The sequence below is a fragment of the Macaca fascicularis genome, chromosome 18 (assembly GCF_037993035.2).
Source record: "Macaca fascicularis isolate 582-1 chromosome 18, T2T-MFA8v1.1".
Classification (NCBI taxonomy): domain Eukaryota; kingdom Metazoa; phylum Chordata; class Mammalia; order Primates; family Cercopithecidae; genus Macaca; species Macaca fascicularis.
Genome location: NC_088392.1, coordinates 75,546,497 through 75,569,158, shown reverse-complemented (window position 1 = coordinate 75,569,158; position 22,662 = coordinate 75,546,497). Strand labels below are relative to the sequence as shown.

The 22,662-nt window shown below is 41.4% G+C and overlaps 1 protein-coding gene and 1 long non-coding RNA gene across 4 annotated transcripts in view; one reads left to right on the top strand and one right to left on the bottom strand.

The window, feature by feature from the left end:
- LAMA1 (laminin subunit alpha 1) overlaps positions 1–22,662 on the top strand; it is a 165,523-nt gene that overhangs the window by 19,058 nt on the left and 123,803 nt on the right. For both annotated transcript variants that reach the window (XM_005587155.5, XM_015439840.4), the window contains exons 2-3: positions 20,077–20,247; positions 20,447–20,559. In XM_005587155.5, coding sequence (XP_005587212.3) covers positions 20,077–20,247; positions 20,447–20,559 — 284 coding nt within the window. The remainder of the gene's footprint in view (positions 1–20,076; positions 20,248–20,446; positions 20,560–22,662) is intronic.
- LOC123570078 (uncharacterized) lies at positions 9,435–16,425 on the bottom strand. Of its 2 annotated transcripts, XR_012427125.1 has the most exons (3): positions 13,706–16,307; positions 9,723–9,856; positions 9,435–9,535 (listed from the first exon to the last, which is right to left on the bottom strand). It is a non-coding gene; the product is annotated as an uncharacterized lncRNA (long non-coding RNA). The 2 variants fall into 2 exon arrangements; XR_010582944.1 differs by lacking the exon at positions 9,723–9,856 and having other exon boundaries at positions 13,706–16,425.

Sequence of the window (22,662 nt, the reverse complement as noted above, 5' to 3'; positions counted from 1 at the left end):
AGGGAGAAAACTCACTGTTCTGTGTGTACATCATAGTGGGGTGTGTAGTGAGGATAGACCATTTGAGTATGACCAGTTTGTTTTAAAAGAAAATACATTAAACAAGACTCACATAAATGTGATTTAAGAGAATGATCTATTAGTGTGGTCCAGCCTGGGTTTTGATTCCTTCATTACCAAAGTTTGGACATAAAGTAAATTTTCCCACACTGTATTATCATAATAAAAATATAGGGAAGAACTTAGGAAATCAAAGGAAACAAATTTTTAATTTTTTCATGAGAGCAGAAAGAGAGAGAGTGAGAGAGAGAGAAAGAGAAAGGTCCTGAGGCAACTAGGGAACAGCTTGTCAATTTCTACCAAAAAAAAAAAAAAAAAAACAGCCAAGGGATATTGCTGGACTCGGATGGAATCTATAGATCAATTTGGGGAGAATTGCTCTCTCACCATGTTGAATCTTCCTATCTACAAATAAGAATTATCTTTTTATTCATTTAGAACTTAATTTCTCAAAAAAATTTTATAGGTTTTCAGTGTATTGGTCTTGAATTTATTTGGTTAAGTTTTTTTTACTAAATATTTTATTCTTTTTGAATAAAACTGAGAAATTTATGGTTCTGGGCACTGCCTGTGTAGATGGGGCCTGAACTGCACTGGTTTGACTTAATAGATTTCCCGGGTTGTTACTGAGTTGAACTTGTTCATATGTTGTGTCTTTAATTTTGGAACCCTTGAAGTTTTTCCTCTTAACAGTAAGCCAAAAACCTTTGTTTTAACTGAAGTACCACATTGCCTTTAAAAATTGTTCCCAAAGGTCTCCAAGACTTGAATGAAGATTGAGGAATATGGAGTTCTGGTTAAATAGTGACAGAAAGCTGCTGGAAGGAGTGAGATCTTATGAAGCAGTCTGATGATCTTGTGCCAAGTTTGGCTGAATTGGTTAAACTCAGGGTGTTTGAGCTGGAAAAAAAGTCCAGGGAGATCGTCTAATATCTCTTTTTTTTTTTTTTTTTTTGAGACCGAGTCTCGCTCTGATGCCCAGGCTGGAGCGCAGTGGCGCCATCTCGGCTCACTGCAAGTTCCGCCTCCCGGATTCACGCCATTCTCCTCCCTCAACCTCCCGAGTAGCTGGGACTACAGGTGCCCACCACCACGCCTGGCTAATTTTTTGTATTTTTAGTAGAGATGGGATTTCACCGTGTTAGCCAGGATGGTCTCAATCTCCTGACCTTGTGATCCGCCCACCTCGGCCTCCCAAAGTGCTGGGATTACAGGCGTGAGCCACCACGCCCGGCCATTTGATGCTTTTTTAATATCATTGTCTAAGTCAGGATTTAAAATATGGAACAAGGAAGTGTTGGGTCTACAGGATGGAAAACCCAGGCAGGCCTCTGCTCCTCAATTCGGTATACTTTATGTTGCTTGCCCCTTTTTAAAGGCCGCTTTTTGGGAAAATACACTCCTTCCCAGGCGTTCCCCATGCAGTTGCACCTGTGTGGTGAATGAGCATGTGCTGCCGCCACAGGAAGTCGGTTCACATGGAGACGTTTGGGATGACCAGCAGAAGAGGCTGAGAAGCTGCTTGAGGGAGGCTGCGAGTCTGTAGTATGATGTATGATGTATGTATGCAGCATGACATATGTAGTGTGGAGATCAAAAGAAACAGGGTTTAAGAAAGAGAGAAAGATCATTTTTGACAAAAGCTGCTGCAGGTTCAAGTGCACTGAAAGTAAACTGCTTGTTGGGTTTGCCAAGATGGAAGCTATGGAGACCTTGCAAAGGGCATTCTTTTTTTTTTCCAAGACAGAGTCTTGCTCTGTTGCCAGGCTGGAGTGTAGTGGCCCGATCCTAGCTCACTGCAACCTCCACCTCCCGGGTTCAAGTGATTCTTCTGCCTCAGCCTCCCGAGTAGCTGGGACTACAGGTGCATGCCACCTGAGCGCCCGGCTAATTTTTTGTATTTTTAGTAGAGATGGGGTTTCACCGTGTTAGCCAGGATGGTCTCGATCTCCTGACCTCGTGATCCACCTGCCTCGGCCTCCCAAATGCCTGGGATTACAGGCGTGAGCCACCGCGCCCGGCCGGCATTCTTAGTGATGAAAAGGAACAGCTTCTCAGTCGGAGCTGAGTGAAGAGAGAATGTGAGGCAAAGAATTGGAGACAATGAAGACAATTATTGTTATATACAGCCTTAATCTAGTAATAGCCTTTTGAAAAAAGAGAAAAACTACCAGGTTCAATGTATATGTGTTTATAAAGAGGCGGTTTAATTTTGGGGGAAAATATAGTGCTAGAACTGAGAAAATATAGTTATCAATCCCAGTGAGAATGACACCAAGGTAATTTAACTCTGTGCACCTGCGATCAGAGTGTTTTATTGTTAAATATATTTGTCTACCGTTGGTGCATAAGGTAAAAGGTAACTCACATGATTTCTTTGTCTGTAAGATGACCCTCTAGATATGTAGTGGAATAAAAGTAGCTCTAATCCTGTGGATCCAGCCACCTTGGGGGCTTCGTGCTGGTGTTCTGTTAGAGGTGGTGACGCATTTGACATCTCAAGTGCCAAATGATTTGATCAGAGGTACTGGCCCCTGGACATTTTTAAGGACAGTTTCTTATCGCAGCTGCCACTAGGTACATGCAGGACCAGTCATGTAAATTGAGGAGCCAGTGCAAAGTGAAAATGTGGGACTCTTTCTTTAAATTATTAAACATTTCAAGACAGTTTCAGCATAGCACTAAACCAAAAGTGATTGTGCATGAAATGGTCCTTAGCACATGCCCCGGGATAGTGAAACAAGGATGCTAAAGTTTTAAAGCATAAGCAAGTAAAATCTGTACAACCAAGTGCAGAAGTGGCAGAAGAAAGGGGAAGAAATAACTAAGACCTCCAGGGTTTTGCAGAAAAGTTCATGGCCTTCGGAAGTGTTTGGGCTGGTTAGAAAACTGGTGTTTTAAGTATTTAAATAAAGGATATAAGTAATGCAAGTGTTATAAACGACATAAGCAAAATTTAATATAGCTGCATTTTCATCCAAAAGGGTTGTCATTATTCAACTTAAAGGCTGCACTTGCTTTTTTGTTTTTCACCTTTAACGATTTAGGGGAGAGGTACAGTGACTTCTCAGGACAATGGGAATGATATGAAATTTTAAATATATTGCATATTGTGGTGCTATTGTGTTTTGCCTAAGGACAAAAATAATTTTAATCTGGTAGAATATTTAAATTGTTGTCCTTGGAAACGAAAGAGAAAACTGCTTCATGATGAATGAATGAAAGTTCTTTTCTCTGCAACTAAACTTGTATACTAAATGAAAACATCACAGTGCCATTGAATGTAAGTATCTAAATGAACCATTGTGAGAGGAGTAGGCGGATACTGGTAACACACTGGTCTTCTGCAGAGATATTTGTGCCTAACTTCTTCATACCATGTGTTTCTCTTACAATCAAAACTTCTGTCTTTTTCAAGGACACCCTGAGTGCATTGCTAGGGAAATGGAACTCTTAACAAAACCCTGCTAAATCCTTTTGCTTACCACCCCCTCTTGTTTTCTGATTAAACTTCTCTTCATCTTCCCACATAAGGGGGTGAAAAGAAATCAAGTGTGTTAAATACCAGACTCCCAGGAGTTGGGATTTGACTTTTCTCTCACTGTTTGTATGGGGTCTTTATTCCCTCCCTCCCTGCCCCTCTCCCTCCCTTCCTTCTCTCTCTCTCTCTCTCTCTCTCTCTCTCTCTCTCTCTCTCTCTGTTCTCTTTCTTTCAGTGTCTCTCCCTGTCTTTCTTTCTCACCACCCACATATTTTCTTGTCCTGTGCTGGAAAGGGTTTCAGTGCTTGCCTGGTGGAATCTCTAGACTATCTGAAAGCTTTTCTTTTACTAACAGCCATCAATGATTAAATTGCTTTAGTCCAAAACCCAAGAATTTGCTTTTGAAGGAGGGGGGCTATTCTCCCCTTAGTGTTTCTGCATCAAGCTGAAAGAGCTCCCTGCTTAGAGGAACTCAAGTCACCGTCCTTAAAAAAACTACTCCCAGGTGTTAGAGATCTCTTTATTAGAGTCATAAAATAGCTGCTTGGTTATTTTAAATAGTTCTCTTTGGAAATGAGCGTCCCATTTTACATTAAGCAGGCAAGACTTTGATGTATTTCACGTATTTAAGCCTTAGCTTTGATTTTTCAGTATTTAAACTTACTGAGAACACTGGTCTTTGAGACACAAAACGAGTTCATTTAGTAGTGGTTTAAAATAATTTTTAACTTATAACAAGTAACTGGAAACAGAGTTTCTTTAAGCAGGGTACTCCTGTTATGGGAACATGTTTGGTGGCAGGTTTCCCAGGGGAGAGGATCCAGGAATAAGGAAGTACTTATTTTACGGTGCCATTGCCACTTGCTGATGGCTCAGAAGCGGAGCTGAGGCCTCTTGGAACTATGTAGTATTGGGAATACATGTTCACATATGATTAATTTTCAAACACACCTACTTTATGACACCTGGCTATATTTGTATTGTTTTCTGGGGAAATAAAAGGTTTGAGTGAAGGTGAATTTTGCCACAGTTTGTAAACAGCCTCCTGAACCTGTTGGGGATGCATTGCTCCAAATCATTTCAGTTTAATCCTTTAATCCTCCCCCCATCTCCACCCCTCACCTCTTTCCTATGTGTTCACAGCCCTCGGCATTCACAGAGAACATGTCCCTGAAAACACGCTGGAGCGTCAAATGCAAGAAATCAGATAATAATTATGTTTGAAGAGGGTGATTTTATTCCCCAGGAGAAATAAAATCTTGCTCAGGCAACAGGGGGTGCATTGAGGAGGACCGGGGCTGGAGGCAGCTGCTGCCAGGCCCACCCCAGGTCACTGGGCCTTCGCCTGAGCTCTTGGCCTGGCTTGAGCCCATCACACTCACCTTCACAATCCATGTGGGCAAAAAGTCATGGGCCTTCTGGCTGCCTTATTCCAGGGATGCATGGGATCCTGGAAGAGGAGGTAGGGCAAGGAAACTAGCAGAGTCATCTCACCACCAAGTGGAAATCTTCCTCTGCCCTTAACTCCTTGCACCAGGGTTTTTTTTTTTTTTTTTTCCCCAGGCTGGAGTGCAATGGCGTGATCTCGGCTCACTGCAATGTCCGCCTCCCAGGTTCAAGTGATTCTCCTGCCTCAACCTCCCGAGTAGCTGGGACTACAGGCGCTCCACCACACCCAGCTAATTTTTTGTATTTTTAGTAGAGATGAGGTTCACCATCATCTCCTGATGGTGGTCTCGAACTCCTGACCTCCAGTGATTCGCCTGCCTTGGCCTCCCAAAGTGCTGAGATTACAGGCGTGAGCCACCACCCTGGCCCCTACCAGGGTTCTTTACCTTTATGGTCCCAATTAATCCCTTTGGCAAAGCTTGTGGACCTATTCTTAGCATAGTTTTTGTTGCTGTTTTTCTTTTAGACACAAAGTCTCACTCTGTCTCCCAGGCTGGAATGCAGTGGTGAGATCATAGCTTTGCAGCCTCAAGCTCCTAGGCTCAAGCGATGCTCTTGCCTCAGCCTCCCCAGAAACTGGGATTACAGACGTGAGCCTCCGTGTCCAGCTTCTCGACTTATTTTTAAATGCATAAAGAATATATTAGACAGCAGGCACTGTGACTCACGCCTGTAATCTCAGCAGTTTTGGAGGCTGAGATGGAAGGATTGTTTGGGGCCAGGAGTCCGACCAGCCTGGGCAACATTGAGAGATTCTGTCTCCACCAGAAAAATAAATAAAAAGAATAAAATTAACCCGGCATGGTGGCATGCACCCTAGCCCCAGGTACTCGGGAGGCTGAGGTGGGAGGATCGCTTGAGCGTGGGAGTTCGAGGTAGCAGTGAGCTGTGATTGCACCACTGCACTCCAGCCTGAGCAACACAGTAAAGACCAGTCTCCAAAAAATAAATAGTAATAATAATAAATAATTTTTAAAACAAAAAAAGAAAGCCAAGTACGTTAAAATTCAGTGTTACCCGTGCATGGCTAGCTCCTTCTTATTTTTTACATAACCCGTTCAATGTCACCTCCTGAGATGCCTTCCCTTGTCGGCTTACATGACAGTTAAAGGAGAGATTGTGATTTACAAATATGCAGTTAACTTACAGGGGCGCAAGTACTCAGTGTTGCAAAGCCAACAGCAGCAAGAGCAATAAGATAAAATGAGAAAAAGGCAGGGAGGAAGGAGGAGAGGAAGGGAGGAAGGGAAGGGGGAATGGGGGAATCGTGCTGTGTGGCCATGCCTTGACGAGCCCCTGAGCTGAGCTGAGGCCAGCCTTTCCTTTAGGCCTCTCACCGTGCATACCTCTCTGGGCTAAGAGTGTTTCTTCTATTTCAAGGTATGTGCTTTTCATACCCAGTGACCCCTAAAGGCTAACCCACTTCTCTTCATAAACTTAAGAGAAACAGAGATCCAAATATATGAGCTATAATCATGAAAGTCTAATTATTTTTCAGGAAGCATAGTGACACCCACTGATAATATGAAAATAATAAGAGCAGTTATTTGTTGAGATCTTAATACATTGTATGAAACCCTTTACCTACATGATCTTGTTGATTGCTCACAAAAACGCCTGGGTGCCGTGCTTCTCATCGTTCAGACAGAGAGACTGGGAGGTAAAGCCCTTGGCCAAGGTCACACTGATGGCAGCCGGTAGACCTGGAATTCACACTGGGTACTGCCTGACGTGAAGCCTGTGTTCTTCCTCCTTACCAATGCCATCTTTCCTAGACACTAGCGATTTCAGGGTTTGGATTCCAACAGAGTTGATATAAAATACATGATTAGAATCAACATTTCCATTTGAAACTGGACACACAGGTTAGACCCTCAACATGCCATATTTAAATAGAGCTTAGTGTCTTGAAATAATTCCACATGATGTAGGTTTACCCACATCCTGGAGAATGGGCCAGGGGAAGGAAGAGCTGTGCCATGGGCATCGGCTGGAAGCAAAGCCATCCTCCAGGATCCTCTGGCTTCCTGAGCCAAGATGGCGTGGAGCATCATCTGTTTCTCTTCCAACTCATCTTATGGTGGGAGTTGTGCAGGAGCAACTTTCCTGCCGGTGCTCCACCCCTCATTCATCCATTCCTCTCCTGGAAAGTAGTGATGAAATCTGGCTCTTAAGAACTGGAAGGTTAACCTATGAAGGGATAGATTTAAAGACCTGATGAACTTTAATTTTACCTGCAATACCTCAACCAGGACTTGTTACTGCTACCAAAACTCCCAGTCATTGTGACACTTTTGTCAGCTTTCTAAAGTCATTATAGGACATTTTGTAGACCTTTCTTTTTTTAGATGAAAGGGTCAACTTCAATCCAAAGCACAAAGAAGCAAATAATAATATTTTTTCTCTCTATTTCTATTTGGTTCTTTTGTCCAAGAAGATCAAAGAATTACCAAATTATTTCTCTTCACCCTTGCACACACTGAATGGAGAAAAGTTTTTCTCTCCTCCTTTTTCAAGTAGTGAGAGAGATCATGGTGGGTCAATTTAGCTGGTAGTTTATTAAGGTAAAATAGTTTATTTTACCTTAATAGGTAGTTTATTAAGAATCACAGCATCTCAGGAAAAAAGTACTCATAGAGATATTCATTTAATAGCTAAGGAAATCGAGGCTGAGAATTTGACTTGCCCAAAGACACAGAGTCGGCAGCAGGCTCAGTCTAGATTTTAGGCTCTGGGTCCGGTGCACTTGTGTGGTCCATGAGGGAGAGGCAGAGGGATCTCCTTCCTTCGCTCACTCATTCTTCCACTCAGGCATTATCGGCATTCACGTGAGCCAGATGCTGACCTGGGACCATTTTTGTTTTTATATTTTGGAAAAGGATAGTGGGGGAGAAGAATCGGGGAGAGACAGGCCAGTAAATTCATGATCTCTATATGAATGGTAAGCGCAATGGGGCATGCTGAGTTGAGGTAGAATGAAAGACATTCGCCTGGGTTTCAGGAAAGGTCTGGACTTGGCTGGAAGGATGAGTAGGGCATGAATGGATCTGTGAAAGGTACAAAGGGAGGGAAATCGAAATGGATCTAAAGAGCATGGAGAGGAGTCAATGAAAGAAGTTATATCTGTCCCTGTCTGAATGCATACACTTTTGTTTCTGCCTAGATGGTGCCTGACCATTTCTCTTACTCTAGAATGTCTTCTCAAATCTGTTTTCAAATATTGCTGCAGTTTTAATATTACACTTATCTACATCAGTGAGTAGAAGCTTCTCTTCTTGGTTGTGAGAACCCTGGCGTCAGGAAAAGCTCAGTCATTCATCATAGTGCCCTGGGAGGTGCCTGGCACAATTCTCACCCGCTTTTTCTGATGCATATGTGTAAATCATAGATATGTTACTGAATAGGAATCCAGCCACCCTCCTAAAATTCATGTCATTAGAATACCTTAATCTTATTAACCTGGAATACTATGTTATTAGAATACCTTGGTATTATTATCCTGGAATATTATTAAATAGTTCTAGGATTTTTCACTGAATCATGCTATTTGTAGTTGTTAGAGGTGCTGTTTTTATTGCTGAGTCAGGTGACTACCAGGTTTCAAAGAAAGTGCTGATTAACAGGGTAGCTTCTTTCTAATACCAGACTTCTCTGATCAAATGATGGATGTTCACTTGGGCGAATGGGTAAAATTAAGAGTAAAATAAATGGAAAACAAAATGGGTTTGAATGTTTTTTAAAAATCACAAATTCCTCAATTTAGATTGAGAAGTTTAGAAACTTAAATTCCTCCTTTTCCAAATTTCTCCATAGATTGAATAAGTAGCTTTGTTTTTCAAAATAAAAACTCCCAACACCAGAAACCACCCTGATTATTCAACCATATAAGATATTCATATTCTCTTGTTTCATTCTGAAAAAAATGATCTGGAAATATTGCCCCAGATCCTGTAGCTAAGAATTGCAAATCATTTTCTTTTCAGAACATCATGTTGATTTTGAGTATGGATCAAGCAAATACAACATTTTCTGAAACTCAAAAACTCTTTTGTTTTTCCAAAATGGAAAAAAAACCCTCACACTTCTCTTACATACAAATAAATTAAGACTTTGAACGCTTGGCTTCTGAATCATTTGAAAAATATTGGCAAAGAAGTTGTTGTAATGAGCCTCAGGCCTAGCCAACATTTTAGCTGCTTTAGTTTTAAGACAGGGAAGATATATTCTGCTGGGAAGAAACCCGAAAACCTTGAAAAATGAATTATTAAACTATCTGGAAGTGTCTCAGGTGTGGTAATTATGGTAGTAGCATTGTGGTCTGTCATCTTGGTTGCAATTTTTCACCTAATGTTTATAAGGGAATCTTCCAGTAGGTTAACACGGTCCTGAAATGCACTTCAAAAGGCCAAGTATACAGGAAAGTTTTAAAAACAATAACTACTAGTGAATGAGAAGGAATTTATTTCATGCTCGATGGAGTTGGGCTTTATAAATTTTTTAGCTGCTGGTTAAATCCACAATAGAGGAATGGTTCCATTGTGTGTCCTGAGTGGAAGAAAAAAAGTAGAAATTAGTATCACAGTAACAGTAACTAAAGTGAGTAACATTTCTCAACAAAAAACATGCGGACTAATTTATTAAGTCCTTGATGAAGTACTGGGAAAACTGTATCACACTACATAGCTACAGTCCTCATTCTACCCTTGATTGTTACGTGTAAAACCAAACATACCTTCTTGGTACTGTCCTGATCCTAATGCTCCTTCTCATTCTCTGATTTCCTATCCCACCTCCTGCTCAATGCTCATGTGGTTCCCCTTTATTGAAATATTTCAGTAGTCTGCAATGAGTCCGCAACCTCAGGGCCTTTAAAAAAAAAAAAAATCTGTTGGGAAATAAATACAAGATGGCCAAATAGGAACAGCTCCAGGCTACAGCTCCCAGCGTGACGTGACGGACACAGAAGACAGGTGATTTCTGCATTTCCAACTGAGTACCAGGTTCATCTCACTGGGACGTGTCAGACAGTGGGTGCAGGACAGCAGGTGCAGCCCACTGAGTGAGAGCCGAAGGAGGGTGAGACATCGCCTCACCTGGGAAGTGCAAAGAGTAAGGGAATCCCCTTTCCTAGCCAAGGGCAACCTTGGCACACAGCACCTGGAAAATTGGGTCACTCCCGCCCTAATACTGTGCTTTTCCAAGGGTGTTAGCAAACAGCACACCAGGAGATTATATCCCGCGCCTGGCTTGGAGAGTCCCACGCCCACGAAACCTCCCTCATTGCTAGCACAGCAGTCTGAGACCTAACTGCAAGGCAGCAGCAAGGCTGGGAGAGGGGCGCCCGCCATTGCTGAGGCTTCAGTAGGTAAACAAAGGGGCCAGGAAGCTCAAACTGGGTGGAGCCCACCGTAGCTCAAGGAGGCCTGCCTGCCTCTGTAGACTCCACCTCTGGGGACAGGGCATAGCCAAACAAAAGGCAGCAGAAACCGTTGCAGATTTAAATGTCCCTGTCTGACAGCTTTGAAGAGAGTAGTAGTTCTCCCAGCATGGAGTTTGAGATCTGAGAACAGACAGACTACCTGCTCAAGTGGGTCCCTGACCCCCAAGTAGCCTAACTGGGAGGCACTCCCCAGTAGGGGCAGACTGACACCTCACACGCTGGGTACCCCTCTGAGACAAAGCTTCTGGAGGAACAATCAGGCAACAACATTTGCTGTTCAGCAATATTCACTCTTCTGCAGCCTCCGCTGCTGATACCCAGGCAAACAGGATCTGGAGTGGACCTCCAGCAAACTCCAACAGATCTGCATCTGAGTGTCCTGACTCTTAGAAGGAAAACTAACAGCCGGGCGCGGTGGCTCACGCCTGTAATCCCAGCACTTTGGGAGGCCGAGGCGGGCGGATTACAAGGTCAGGAGATCGAGACCACGGTGAAACCCCGTCTCTACTAAAAATACAAAAAATTAGCTGGGCGCGGTTGTGGGCGCCTGTAGTCCCAGCTACTCGGGAGGCTGAGGCAGGAGAATGGCGTGAACCCGGGAGGCAGAGCTTGCAGTGAGCCGAGATCGCGCCACTGCACTCCAGCCTGGGCTGGGCGACAGAGCAAGACTCCGTCTCAAAAAAAAAAAAAAAAAAAAAAAAAAAAAAGAAGGAAAACTAACAAACAGAAAAGACATCCACACCAAAACCCCATCTGTACGTCACCATCATCAAAGACCAAAAGTAGATAAAACCACAAAATATGGGGTAAAACAGAGCAGAAAAGCTGAAAATTCTAAAAATCAGAGCACCTCTCCTCCTTCAAAGGAATACAGCTCCTCGCCAGCAACAGAACAAAGCTGGATGGAGAATGACTTTGATGAGTTGAGAGAAGAAGGCTTCAGACGATCAAACTTCTCCAAGCTAAAGGAAGAAGTTTGAACTCATCACAAAGAAGCTAAAAACCTTGAAAAAAGATTAGACAAATGGCTAACTAGAATAACCAATGTAGAGAAGTCCTTAAATGACCTGACAGAGCTGAAAACCATGGCATGAGAGCTACGTGACAAATGCATAAGCTTCAATAACTGATTCGATCAGCTGGAAGAAAGGATATCAGTGATTGAAGATCAAATGAATGAAATGAAGCGAGAAGAGAAGTTTAGAGAAAAAAGAGTAAAAAGAAATTAACAAAGCCCCCAAGAAATATGGGACTATGTGAAAAGACCAAATCTACTGATTTGGTGTACCTGAAAGTGATGGGGAGAGTGGAACCAAATTGGAAAACACTCTGCAGGATATTATCCAGGAGAACTTCCCCAACCTAGCAAGGCAGGTCAACATTCAAATTCAGGAAATACAGAGAACACCAGAAAGACACTCCTCGAGAAGAGCAACTCCAAGACACATAATTGTCAGATTCACCAAAGTTGAAATGAAGGAAAAAATGTTAAGGGCAGCCAGAGAGAAAGGTCGGGTTATCCACAGGGGGAAGCCCATCAGACTAACAGTGGATCTCTTGGCAGAAACTCGCCAAGCCAGAGAGAGTGGGGGCCAATATTCAACATTCTTAAAGAAAAGAATTTTCAACCCAGAATTTCATATCCAGTCAAACTAAGTTTCATAAGTGAAGGAGAAACAAAATCCTTTCCAGATAAGCAAATGCTGAGAGATTTTGTCACCACCAGGCCTTCCCTACAAGAGCTTCTGAAGGAAGCACTAAACATGGAAAGAAACAACCGGTACCAGCCACTGCAAAAACATGCCAAAATGTAAAGACCATTGATGCTAGGAGGAAACTGCATCAACTAATGAGCAAAATAACCAGCTAACATCATGATGACAGGATCAAATTCACACATAACAATATTAAGCTTAAATGTAAATGTGCTAAATACTCCAATTAAAAGACACAGACTGGCAAATTGGATAAAGAGTCAAGACCCATGAGGGTGCTGTATTCAGGAGACCCATCTCACATGCAGAAACACACATAGACTCAAAATAAAGGGATGGAGGAAGATCTACCAAGTAAATGGAAAATAAGAAAAGGCAGGGGTTGCGACCCTAGTCTCTGATAAAACAGACTTTAAACCATCAAAGATCAGAAGAGACAAAGAAGGCCATTACATAATGGTAAAGGGATCAGTTCAACAAGAAGAGCTAACTCTCCTAAATATATATGCACCCAATACAGGAGCACCCAGATTCATAAAGTAGGTCCTTAGAGACCTACAAAGCGACTTAGACTCCCATACAATAATAATGGGAGACTTTAACACCCCACTGTCAACATTAGACAGATCAACGAGACAGAAAGTTAACAAGGATATCCAGGAATTGAACTTAGCTCTGCACCAAGTGGACCTAATAGACATCTACAGAACTCTCCACCCCAAATCAACAGAATATACATTCTTCTCAGCACCACATCACACTTATTGCAAAATTGACCACATAGTTGGAAGTGAAGCACTCCTCAGCAAATGTAAAAGCACAGAAATTATAACAAACTGTCTCTCAGACTACAGTGCAAACTAGAACTCAGGATTAAGAAACTCACTCAAAACTGTTCAACTACATGGAAACTGAACAACCTGCTCCTGAATGACTATGGGGTAAATAACGAAATGAAGGCAGAAATAAAGATGTTCTTTGAAACCAATGAGAACAAAGATACAACATAGCAGAATCTCTGGGACACACTTAAAGTAGTGTGTAGGGAGAAATTTATAGCACTAAATGCCCACAAGAGAAATCAGGAAAGATCTAAAATTGACACCCTAACGTCACAATTAAAAGAACTAGAGAAGCAAGAGCAAACACATTCAAAAGCTAGCAGAAGGCAAGAAATAACTAAGATCAGAGCAGAGCTGAAGGAGATAGAGAGACACAAAAATCCCTTCAAAAAATCAATGAATCCAGGAGCTGATTTTTTGAAAAGATCAACAAAATTGATAGACTGCTAGCAAGACTAATAAAGAAGAAAAGAGAGAAGAATCAAATAGATGCAATAAAAAATGATAAAGCTGGTATCACCACCGACCCCACAGAAATACAAACTACCATCAGAGAATACTATAAACACCTCTATGCAAATAAACTAGAAAACCTAGAAGAAATGGATACATTCCTGGACACATACACCCTCCCAAGACTAAACCAGGAAGAAGTTGAATCTCTGAATAGACCAATAACAGTCTCTGAAATTGAGGCAATAATTAGTAGCCTACCAACCAAAAAAAGTCCAGGACCATACGGATTCACAGCCGAATTCTACCAGAGGTACAAGGAGGAGCTGGTACCATTCCTTCTGAAACTATTCCAATCAATAGAAAAAGAGGGAATCCTCCCTAAATCATTTTATGAGGCCAATATCATCCTGATATGAAAGCCTGGCAGAGACACAGCAAAAAAAGAGAATTTTAGACCAATATCCCTGATGAACATCAATGCAAAAATCCTCAGTAAAATACTGGCAAGCCAAATCCAGCAGCACATCAAAAAGCTTAACCACTGTGATTAAGTCGGCTTCATCCCTGGGATGTAAGGCTGCTTCAACATACGCAAATCCATAAATGTAATCCAGCATATAAACAGAACCAAGGACAAAAACCACACGATTATCTCAATAGATGCAGAAAAAGCTTTTGACAAAATTCAACAGCCCTTCATGCTAAAAACTCTCAATAAATTCGGTATTGATGGAACATATCTCAAAATAATAAGAGCTATTTATGACAAATCCACAGCCAGTATCATACTGAATGGGCAAAAACTGGAAAAAATTCCCTTTGAAAACTGGAACAAGACAGGGATGCCCTCTCTCACCACTCCTATTCAACATAGTGTTGGAAGTTCTGGCCAGGGCAATCAGGCAGGAGAAAGAAATAAAGGGTATTCAATTAGGAAAAGAAGAAGTCAAATTGTCCTTGTTTGCAGATGACATGATTGTATATTTAGAAAACCCCATCGTCTCAGCCCAAAATCTCCTTAAGCTGATAAGCAACCTCAGTAAAGTCTCAGGATACAAAATCAATGTGCAAAAATCACAAGCATTCCTATACACCGGTAACAGACAAACAGAGAGCCAAATCATGAGTAAACTCCCATTCACAATTGCTTCAAATAGAATAAAATATCTGGGGATCCAACTTACAAGGGATGTGAAGGACCTCTTCAAGGAGAACTACAAACCACTGCTCAACAAAATAAAAGAGGACACAAACAAACGGAAGAACATTCCATGCTCATGGATAGGAAGATTCAATATTGTGAAAATGGCCATACTGCCCACGGTAATTTATAGATTCAATGCCATCCCCGTTAAGCTACCAATGACTTTCTTCACAGAATTGAAAAAAACTACTTTAGAGTTCATATGGAACCAAAGAAGAACCTGCATTGCCAAGACAATCCGAAGCCAAAAGAACAAAGCTGGAGGCATCACGCTACCTGACTTCAAACTATACTACAAGTCTACAGTAACCAAAACAGCATGGTACTGGTACCAAAACAGAGACATAGACCAGTGGAACAGTACAGAGCCCTCAGAAATAATGCCACACATCTGATCTTTGAAAACCCTGAAAAAAAAAAAGAAAAAAAAAAAAGAAATGGGGAAAGGATTCCCTATTTACTAAATGGTGCTGGGAAAACTGGCTAACCATATGTAGAAAGCTGAAACTGGATCCCTTCCTTACACTTTATACAAAAATTAATTCAAGATGGATTAGAGACTTAAATGTTAGACCTAAAACTATAAAAACCCTAGAAGAAAACCTACGCAATACCATTCAGGACACAGGCATCAGCAAGGACTTCATGTGTAAAACACCAAAAGCCATGGCAACAAAAGCCAAAATTGACAAATGGGATCTAATTAAACTAAAGAGCTTCTGCACAGCGAAAGAAACTACCATCAGAGTGAACAGGCAACCTACAGAATGGGAGAAAATTTTTGCAATCTACTAATATCGAGCACCTATAAAGAACTCAAACAAATTTACAAGAAAAAACCCCATCAAAAAGTGGGTGAAGGATATGAACAGACACTTCTCAAAAGAAGACAGCCAACAGACACATGAAAAAATGCTCATCATCACTAACCATCAGAGAAATGCAAATCCAAACCACAATGAGATACCATCTCACACCAGTTAGAATGGCGATCATTAAAAAGTCAGGAAGCAACAGGTGCTGGAAAGGATGTGGAGAAATATGAATGCTTTTATGCTGTTGGTGGGACTGTAAACTAGTTTAACCAGTGTGGAAGACAGTGTGGCGATTCCTCAAGGATCTAGAACTAGAAATACCATTTGACCCAGCCATCCCATTACTGGGTATATACCCAAAGGACTATAAATCATGCTGCTGTAAAGACACATGCACACATATGTTTATTGGGGCACTATTCACAATAGCAAAGACTTGGAACCAACCCAAATGTCCATCAGTGACAGACTGGATTAAGAAAATGTGGCACATATACACCATGAAATACTACACAGCCATAGAAAGGATGAGTTCATGTCCTTTGTAGGGACATGGATGCCACTGGAAACCATCATTCTCAGCAAACTATCACAAGAGCAGAAAGCCAAACACCGCATGTTCTCATAGGTGGGAATTGAACAATGAGAACACTTGGACACAGGAAGGGGAACATCACACACTGGGGCCTATCATGGGATGGGGGGAGGGGGGAGGGATAGCATTAGGAGATATACCTCATGTAAATGATGAGTTAATGGGTGCAGCACACCAACATGGCACATGTATACATTTGTAACAAAGCTGCACGTTGTGCACATGTACACTAGAACTTAAAGTATAATAATAATAAAAAAAATTTTTGTTTACCAGCCTGGGCAAAGAGAGTGAAGCCCCATCTCAAAAAAAAAAAAAAGATTATGTTTAAAATGTGCTTGCTCTAGTACACATTTCTAACCCCCCCCCACCCCCGCTTCTTTTTTTTGAGACAGAGTCTCTCTGTGTTGCCCAGGCTGGAGTGCAGTGGCATGATTTTGGCTCACTGCAACCTCCGCTTCTTAAGTTTAAGTGATTCTCCTGCCTTAGCCTCCTGAGTAGCTGGTATTACAGGCGTGCGCCACCACGCCCCACTAATTTTTTTGTATTTTTAATAGAGATGGAGTTTCACCATGGTGGCCAGGCTGGTCTCGAACTCCTGACCTCAAGTGATCCACCCCACCTCGGCCTTCCAAAGTGCTGGGATTACAGGCGTGAGTCATCACGCCTGGCCCCACCTAACCTTCTTTCATCTTCTTTCATCTTTGAACAGATGTGGTTCTTTGCAACAAAAGGATAGTGATTGTAACTATGAAAAGGGAGTAAATATAATATGTAAGACATCACTTTTAGTGGAGATTTTTTTCCCAAATATTAGCTTATCTGAGAAGGAAGATTTAGTTTTAGTGAAAGACAACACAGATATTTTTATGAAATTAATTATTTGAAGGTTTTACTTGCATAGGCATGCTAATGAAGTATATTTCTTCTAAATATACTTTCAATAAAAAAAGCAATCTTTCTTTTTATTAAAAGTACATTTAGGGCCAGGCGCGGTGGCTCACCAGCACTTTGGGAGGCTGAGGCGGGTGGATCACTTGAGGTCAGGAGTTCGAGACCAGCCTGACCAACATGGTGAAACCCCATCTCTACTAAAAATAGAAAAATTAGCCGGGCGCGGTGGTGCGCGCATGTAATCCCAGCTACTCAGTAGGCTGAGGCAGGAGAATCGCTTGAACCTAGGAGGTGGAGGTTGAAGTGAGCCAAGATCGTGCCACTGCACTCCAGCCTGGGCGACAGAGTGAGACTCTGTCTCAAAAAAAAAAAAAAAAAAAAAAAAAAAATTATATATATATATATAGAGAGAGAGAGAGAACAGCCAGATAAGAAACCTGTCCAGTGCAAAGAACTATCTGATGCTGATTATTATAACTGAGATATTATTCTCCAAAAACGGTTAAATTTATGTTCATGAGGTTTGAGCTGCTTTTCCTCAGTGGTTCAGGGCAAAGACTCCGGCAGAGATAGTGTGTGGGGCCCCCATGACTCCCTGGCCCCCTCCCCCTCCTCAATAACAAGACCCTGCAGTTACTCAGATTGGGAGGTAGTGGGGAGTTCTTTTGATGTCCTGCAACTGGTGGGGGTGAATAAGGAGAAAGTGGGAACATTCATTAAGTGGTGAGGTATTTGTTGTTAATCGAGAAATGCCTTGTGAAGTCAGTTCTTGTAACCTTGGTTTCTTTTTCTTGCTTGACTAGTCTGTGTGAAGGGAATGGATAAAGTTGATTGTACTGTAAATCTAAATGCATGTATGTAATACAGAACCAAAAAATGTCATTTTAGCTGTTTGGACAAAACACCATAGTTTAAAAGCATATCTTATTTTAAATGATGAGCTCATAAGAGAAATTTGAATCAGAATACTAGAATGTTATGGTCATAAAGGATGGAGGAAATTATTATTTATCTTAGTACCAAATAGAATAAATGTCAGCCCCTGCTACAGGTAAGTACCACAAATAAGAATGTATATGTTACTGTAGGAGCTCCATTATTACATAAAATATAACTGTCTAACTACTGCTTGATGCAAATAATAAATTGGGGAGCTACATGATTAAACATAATACCTCATCTGTTTCCTCATAAAGCATTTTTTTCTTAGTTTATATTAAGAAAAGAAGTCCCTTGACAGGGATATGATAAAAATAAGCATCTTTAAGTTAAAAATGAAAATAAATATATTAAACATAGTATATGATGTAAGTCCATGTTATGTTTCAAAATTAAGAATAATGCTTTAGAGTACAAATATTAAATAACCATTTTATCTTGAGAGGGTAAGGACTTATTGACAGGATGGGGTCCTTCTATTTGAGTAGAATCATTAATAGGTAGTTCTGTTTTATGTAAAAAGGTTTTGAAAGACTACCTAATTTTTTTTTAAATAGATGCATGGTAAGTTTTTTAGTGTAGCAAGTGTTAGAAAAAGAACCATTTTTGTTTTATAATTTAAAATTTAAAATATTTATAATGGAAAAGATCATTGAATGTATTAGGCAGTGCCTAAAAAATAACAATTGAAGCCATGAATTCCTTCTGTGTAACTAAAATTACACTGTGCTATTTTAAATTTCACTGAAAAATAAACATTTCAGTAATGGTATTTCTATATGGTTTTTACAAAGAAAAGATTTTATATTCTGTGATCTTTTAAGATCGAGTCGTAGTATGTTAGAGAAACGCCACTGAGCTGAGACCGTCGTAGTATGCTCTCAGCTCAGTGTCCATGCCTGGGGAACGTCTCTTCAACGTCGCGTCACACAATCGTTTCTGTATCTTCGTAGAGTCTTCACTGCTGCTCTCCCCTTTTACCAAGATAAAGCTAAACCTCCAAAGAACCAAATGGAGGGACTTTTCTCACAGTCACCGGAAATTATTTCCTGAATAGTTTGGACCTGGTACTGATCTTGGCTGCTTAAAGATAAAATCAGCTGAGACAAAGAAACTGTACAAAGGCGGAGATCAATAATGACTTGAAAAGCATTTTGAAAACTGGATCTTTGGGTTCTAAAATTTTATTCACCAAAGAAAACAGGAGTAAAGAAAGAGAAGAGAGAGAGACCAAAAAAAAAAAAAAAAATCCTAGATAATTATAGAAAAGACCTTGTAAATACTACCAGAGGCAACTGGACCAAAGTGAGGAGAGAATAAATGCCCTTCTTTCCAGTGATAGGTGTTTGAATTGCATTGATAAATATATGCATTGGTCATTTGCAACTTCCCCTAAAGCCTGTTTTACAACATTTTATTGTAAATGTTTTCAATCAGAAAAGCGGAAAGAATTGTACAGTGAACACCCATACTCTTGCCTTGATTTTTATTTATTTATTTTTTTGAGACTGAGTCTTGCTCTGTTGCCCAGGCTGGAGTGCAGTGGCACGATCTCCACAGCGGCTGAACTAATTTACACTCCCACCAAAAGTATATAAGCATCCCTTTTGTCCACAGCTTCTCCGGTATCTGTTTTTTGACTTTTTAGTAATAGACATTCTGACTAGTGTGAGATGGCATATCATTGGAAGCCAGCTTACTTTGTGATGCCTTTCGAAGTGGTTTGGAGACATAAGTATACTTTACTCCTAAACATTTCCCCATGTACGTTGGTATTTGTTTATGATTCTTTTATTTTGTTTTTTTGAGGTAGAATGTACACGTACTAAGATACACAGATCTACCCAAATCTTAGGTGTACTCATTCTATGATTTTTCACAACTGCATCTGCCTGTGAAACCCAAAGCTTTATCGAGATATGAACATATTACCCTAGAAAGTTCCTCTGTCCTTTCATAGTCAATCCCTACCCCCTGCAACAATGTTTTGACTTTTCCCCATAGATGAATTTTGCTTCTCCTAGAATTTCATGTAACCATGCTGGTATCCTGTGTTTGTGTAAGGATTCCTTCATTCAGCACATAGACTTTCAGTCTCCTTTTGATTCACCTACCAAGTGGGATGGGGTAAGCTCATTCTCTGGATTTCAAGTGGCTCAGCTGATTTGGTGAATTTTCACTTTCAGGCCTGTTTCCTGCCATTCTCAATCTTGCCAGCAACGCTGACATCAGTACCAATGCCACCTGTGGCGAGAAGGGGCCCGAGATGTTCTGCAAACTTGTGGAGCATGTGCCGGGTCGGCCCGTCCGAAACCCACAGTGCCGGATCTGTGATGGCAACAGTGTGAACCCCAGAGGCAAGTGTCGCGCCTTCGTTTCTGAAGTTCCCGTGGGAATGTACACTTTGTGAAATGAGGACTGAGACTTCTATTAGGAAGCCATAAACATTGTGTTCACCTTCACTGCTCTTTGTTTCCACTAGCATTACGGTTTAGAACTTAAGAAATGTAAAGCAAGAGCTGAGAGGAATTCATGTTTTTTGTTTTCTTTTAACAGAACGCCATCCAATATCACATGCCATAGATGGCACCAATAACTGGTGGCAAAGTCCCAGCATTCAGAATGGGAGAGAGTATCACTGGGTCACAATCACTCTGGACTTAAGACAGGTAGGTCAGGCCAGCACCATCGAAGAGTGTCTATGGGCTGCTCAACTGTGGTCTTCCAATGACTTTTGGGAAAGTCTGGCTTCTTTCTGAACACATTTACATTCTGGTCTATTTTCCACCAAGTGAAGGCAAGTGGTATACAGAAGGAGTCCCTGGTGCCATTTCTTGTCACTTTTATCATTCCCAGGTGTCTTTGGGGAGATGGGTGAAATTGCTTCCTTGTGGTTGATGTTCTTTGAAGCTGTGTCAACAGGGCACACCCATCCATCCAGGATATGTCAGGCTGTTTGCTGGCTGCCGACAGATGCGTGGGGAGGGAGGGGGGAAAACACACGTATTTCCTAACTTTTAGCTTACTGTCTTGCTAATGTCTTTGCGCAAGTTATTCTATAAGGATTATATAAGGCTAGAAGAAAACAAAACAAGACAGTGTTAAACCTCTTGACTGTGTCTCCCCTGCCAGATGCAGTCTGTCTGGGCCAGGTAAGCTGGAGTTGCCCAATACTAACTTAAGCAGCGCCTTCAGCATGAGTGGGGAAAGGGGAGGTATGATTGGCTCCAGCCACACTTGCATCCTCTTCCCTTGCTTGAAGGCCACATAGGAGGATGCGAAGAAATATGAGATGAGCCCCAGTTGCCCTGATGTTCCTGGGAAAGGAAAGGAGAGGAGAGGAGAGGAGAAGGGAGGGGAGGGGAGGGGAGGAGAGAAGAGAGATGGCAGGTGTTCTGGAGCTGTTAGCAGGTGTTTTGGAGCCATTGTCCTGGTTCTGATTTGAGCTTTTCAGAAAAGCCATCGCATTAATTCTTATTTATTTCCATTCTCTTGTGTTAGAACTCATAAATTTCATGTAAAATATGAGATTGGTTTAGAGAGGCAAATAATTGTAATGTGCATTGTAGGATTTACATAGGAATTATGGAGATTTAATGACAATCATAATTCTTTGAATAAGTGATAGTTTTAAAAGTGCAGGATTTTTTTTGAAACAAAGTCTCGCTCTGACACCCAGGCTGGAGTGCAGTGGCGTGATCTCGGCACACTGCAACTTCTGTCTCCTGGGTTCAAGCGATTCTCCTGCCTCAGCCTCCCAAGTAGGTGGGACTACAGGCTCCTGTCGCCATGCCCGGTTAATTTTTTTGTATTTTTAGTAGACGGGGTTTCACCATGTTGGCCAGGATGGTCTCATCTCTGGACCTTGTGATCCGCCCGCCTTGGCCTCCCAAAGTGCTGGGATTACAGGTGTGAGCCACCATGCCTGGCCAAATGTGCAGGATTTTAACATGACAAGGTGATACTTCATATATTGATGTACAAGGAACTTGTGTTCTGTAATAATTACGGCAAATAAGGTAGCAAGATGTGCAGCTCAGAAGACATTTTCCAAGTTCAGGTTCACAGTATTATGAAAGTAAAATAACACTTTTAATAGCTTTCAGGTGTAGGACATGAATTAATGTGACACTCCTTAATATTTTCAAATCCCCCTAAAGAAAAAAGAAAATAGCTTCTTTTTTCTTTTCTTTTTTTTTTCTTTTTTTGAGACGGAGTTTCGCTGTTGTTACCCAGGCTGGAGTGTAATGGCTCGATCTTGACTCACTGCAACCTCCACCTCCTGGGTTCAAGCGATTCTCCTGAGTAGCTGGGATTACAGGTATGTGGTCTCGAACTCCTGATCTCAGGTGATCCACCTGCCTCGGCTTCCCAAAGTGCTGGAGTTAGAGGCATGAGCACCACGCCCAGCCAAGAGCTTCTTTTTTACCTTGGCCTTTGTGTTTATCTCAGTCGTAAGAATGGTTCTCTGGAAGATTTTGGTTTTTCCCATCACCTTTCTAACGTATTTTCCTTTTTCTAAAGGAAAAAGTAAAACTGTGTTCATTATTAGGAATGTGGTATTACATGAGTTTGGCCAAATTAAGACCTGGATATTTTACATAGAGATTTCAAACCTCTGTAAGTCCATCCTTTGTCTTGAAATTTGTCATGCTTGACTTCATCCTGAAGGGATGGACTAAGTTAGTCTGAGGAATTCCAGAAGGCAGTCTCCATTTTAGATGTTTAAGGCATTTTTAAAAAATAAACATACACATGTAGTTACAGACTGC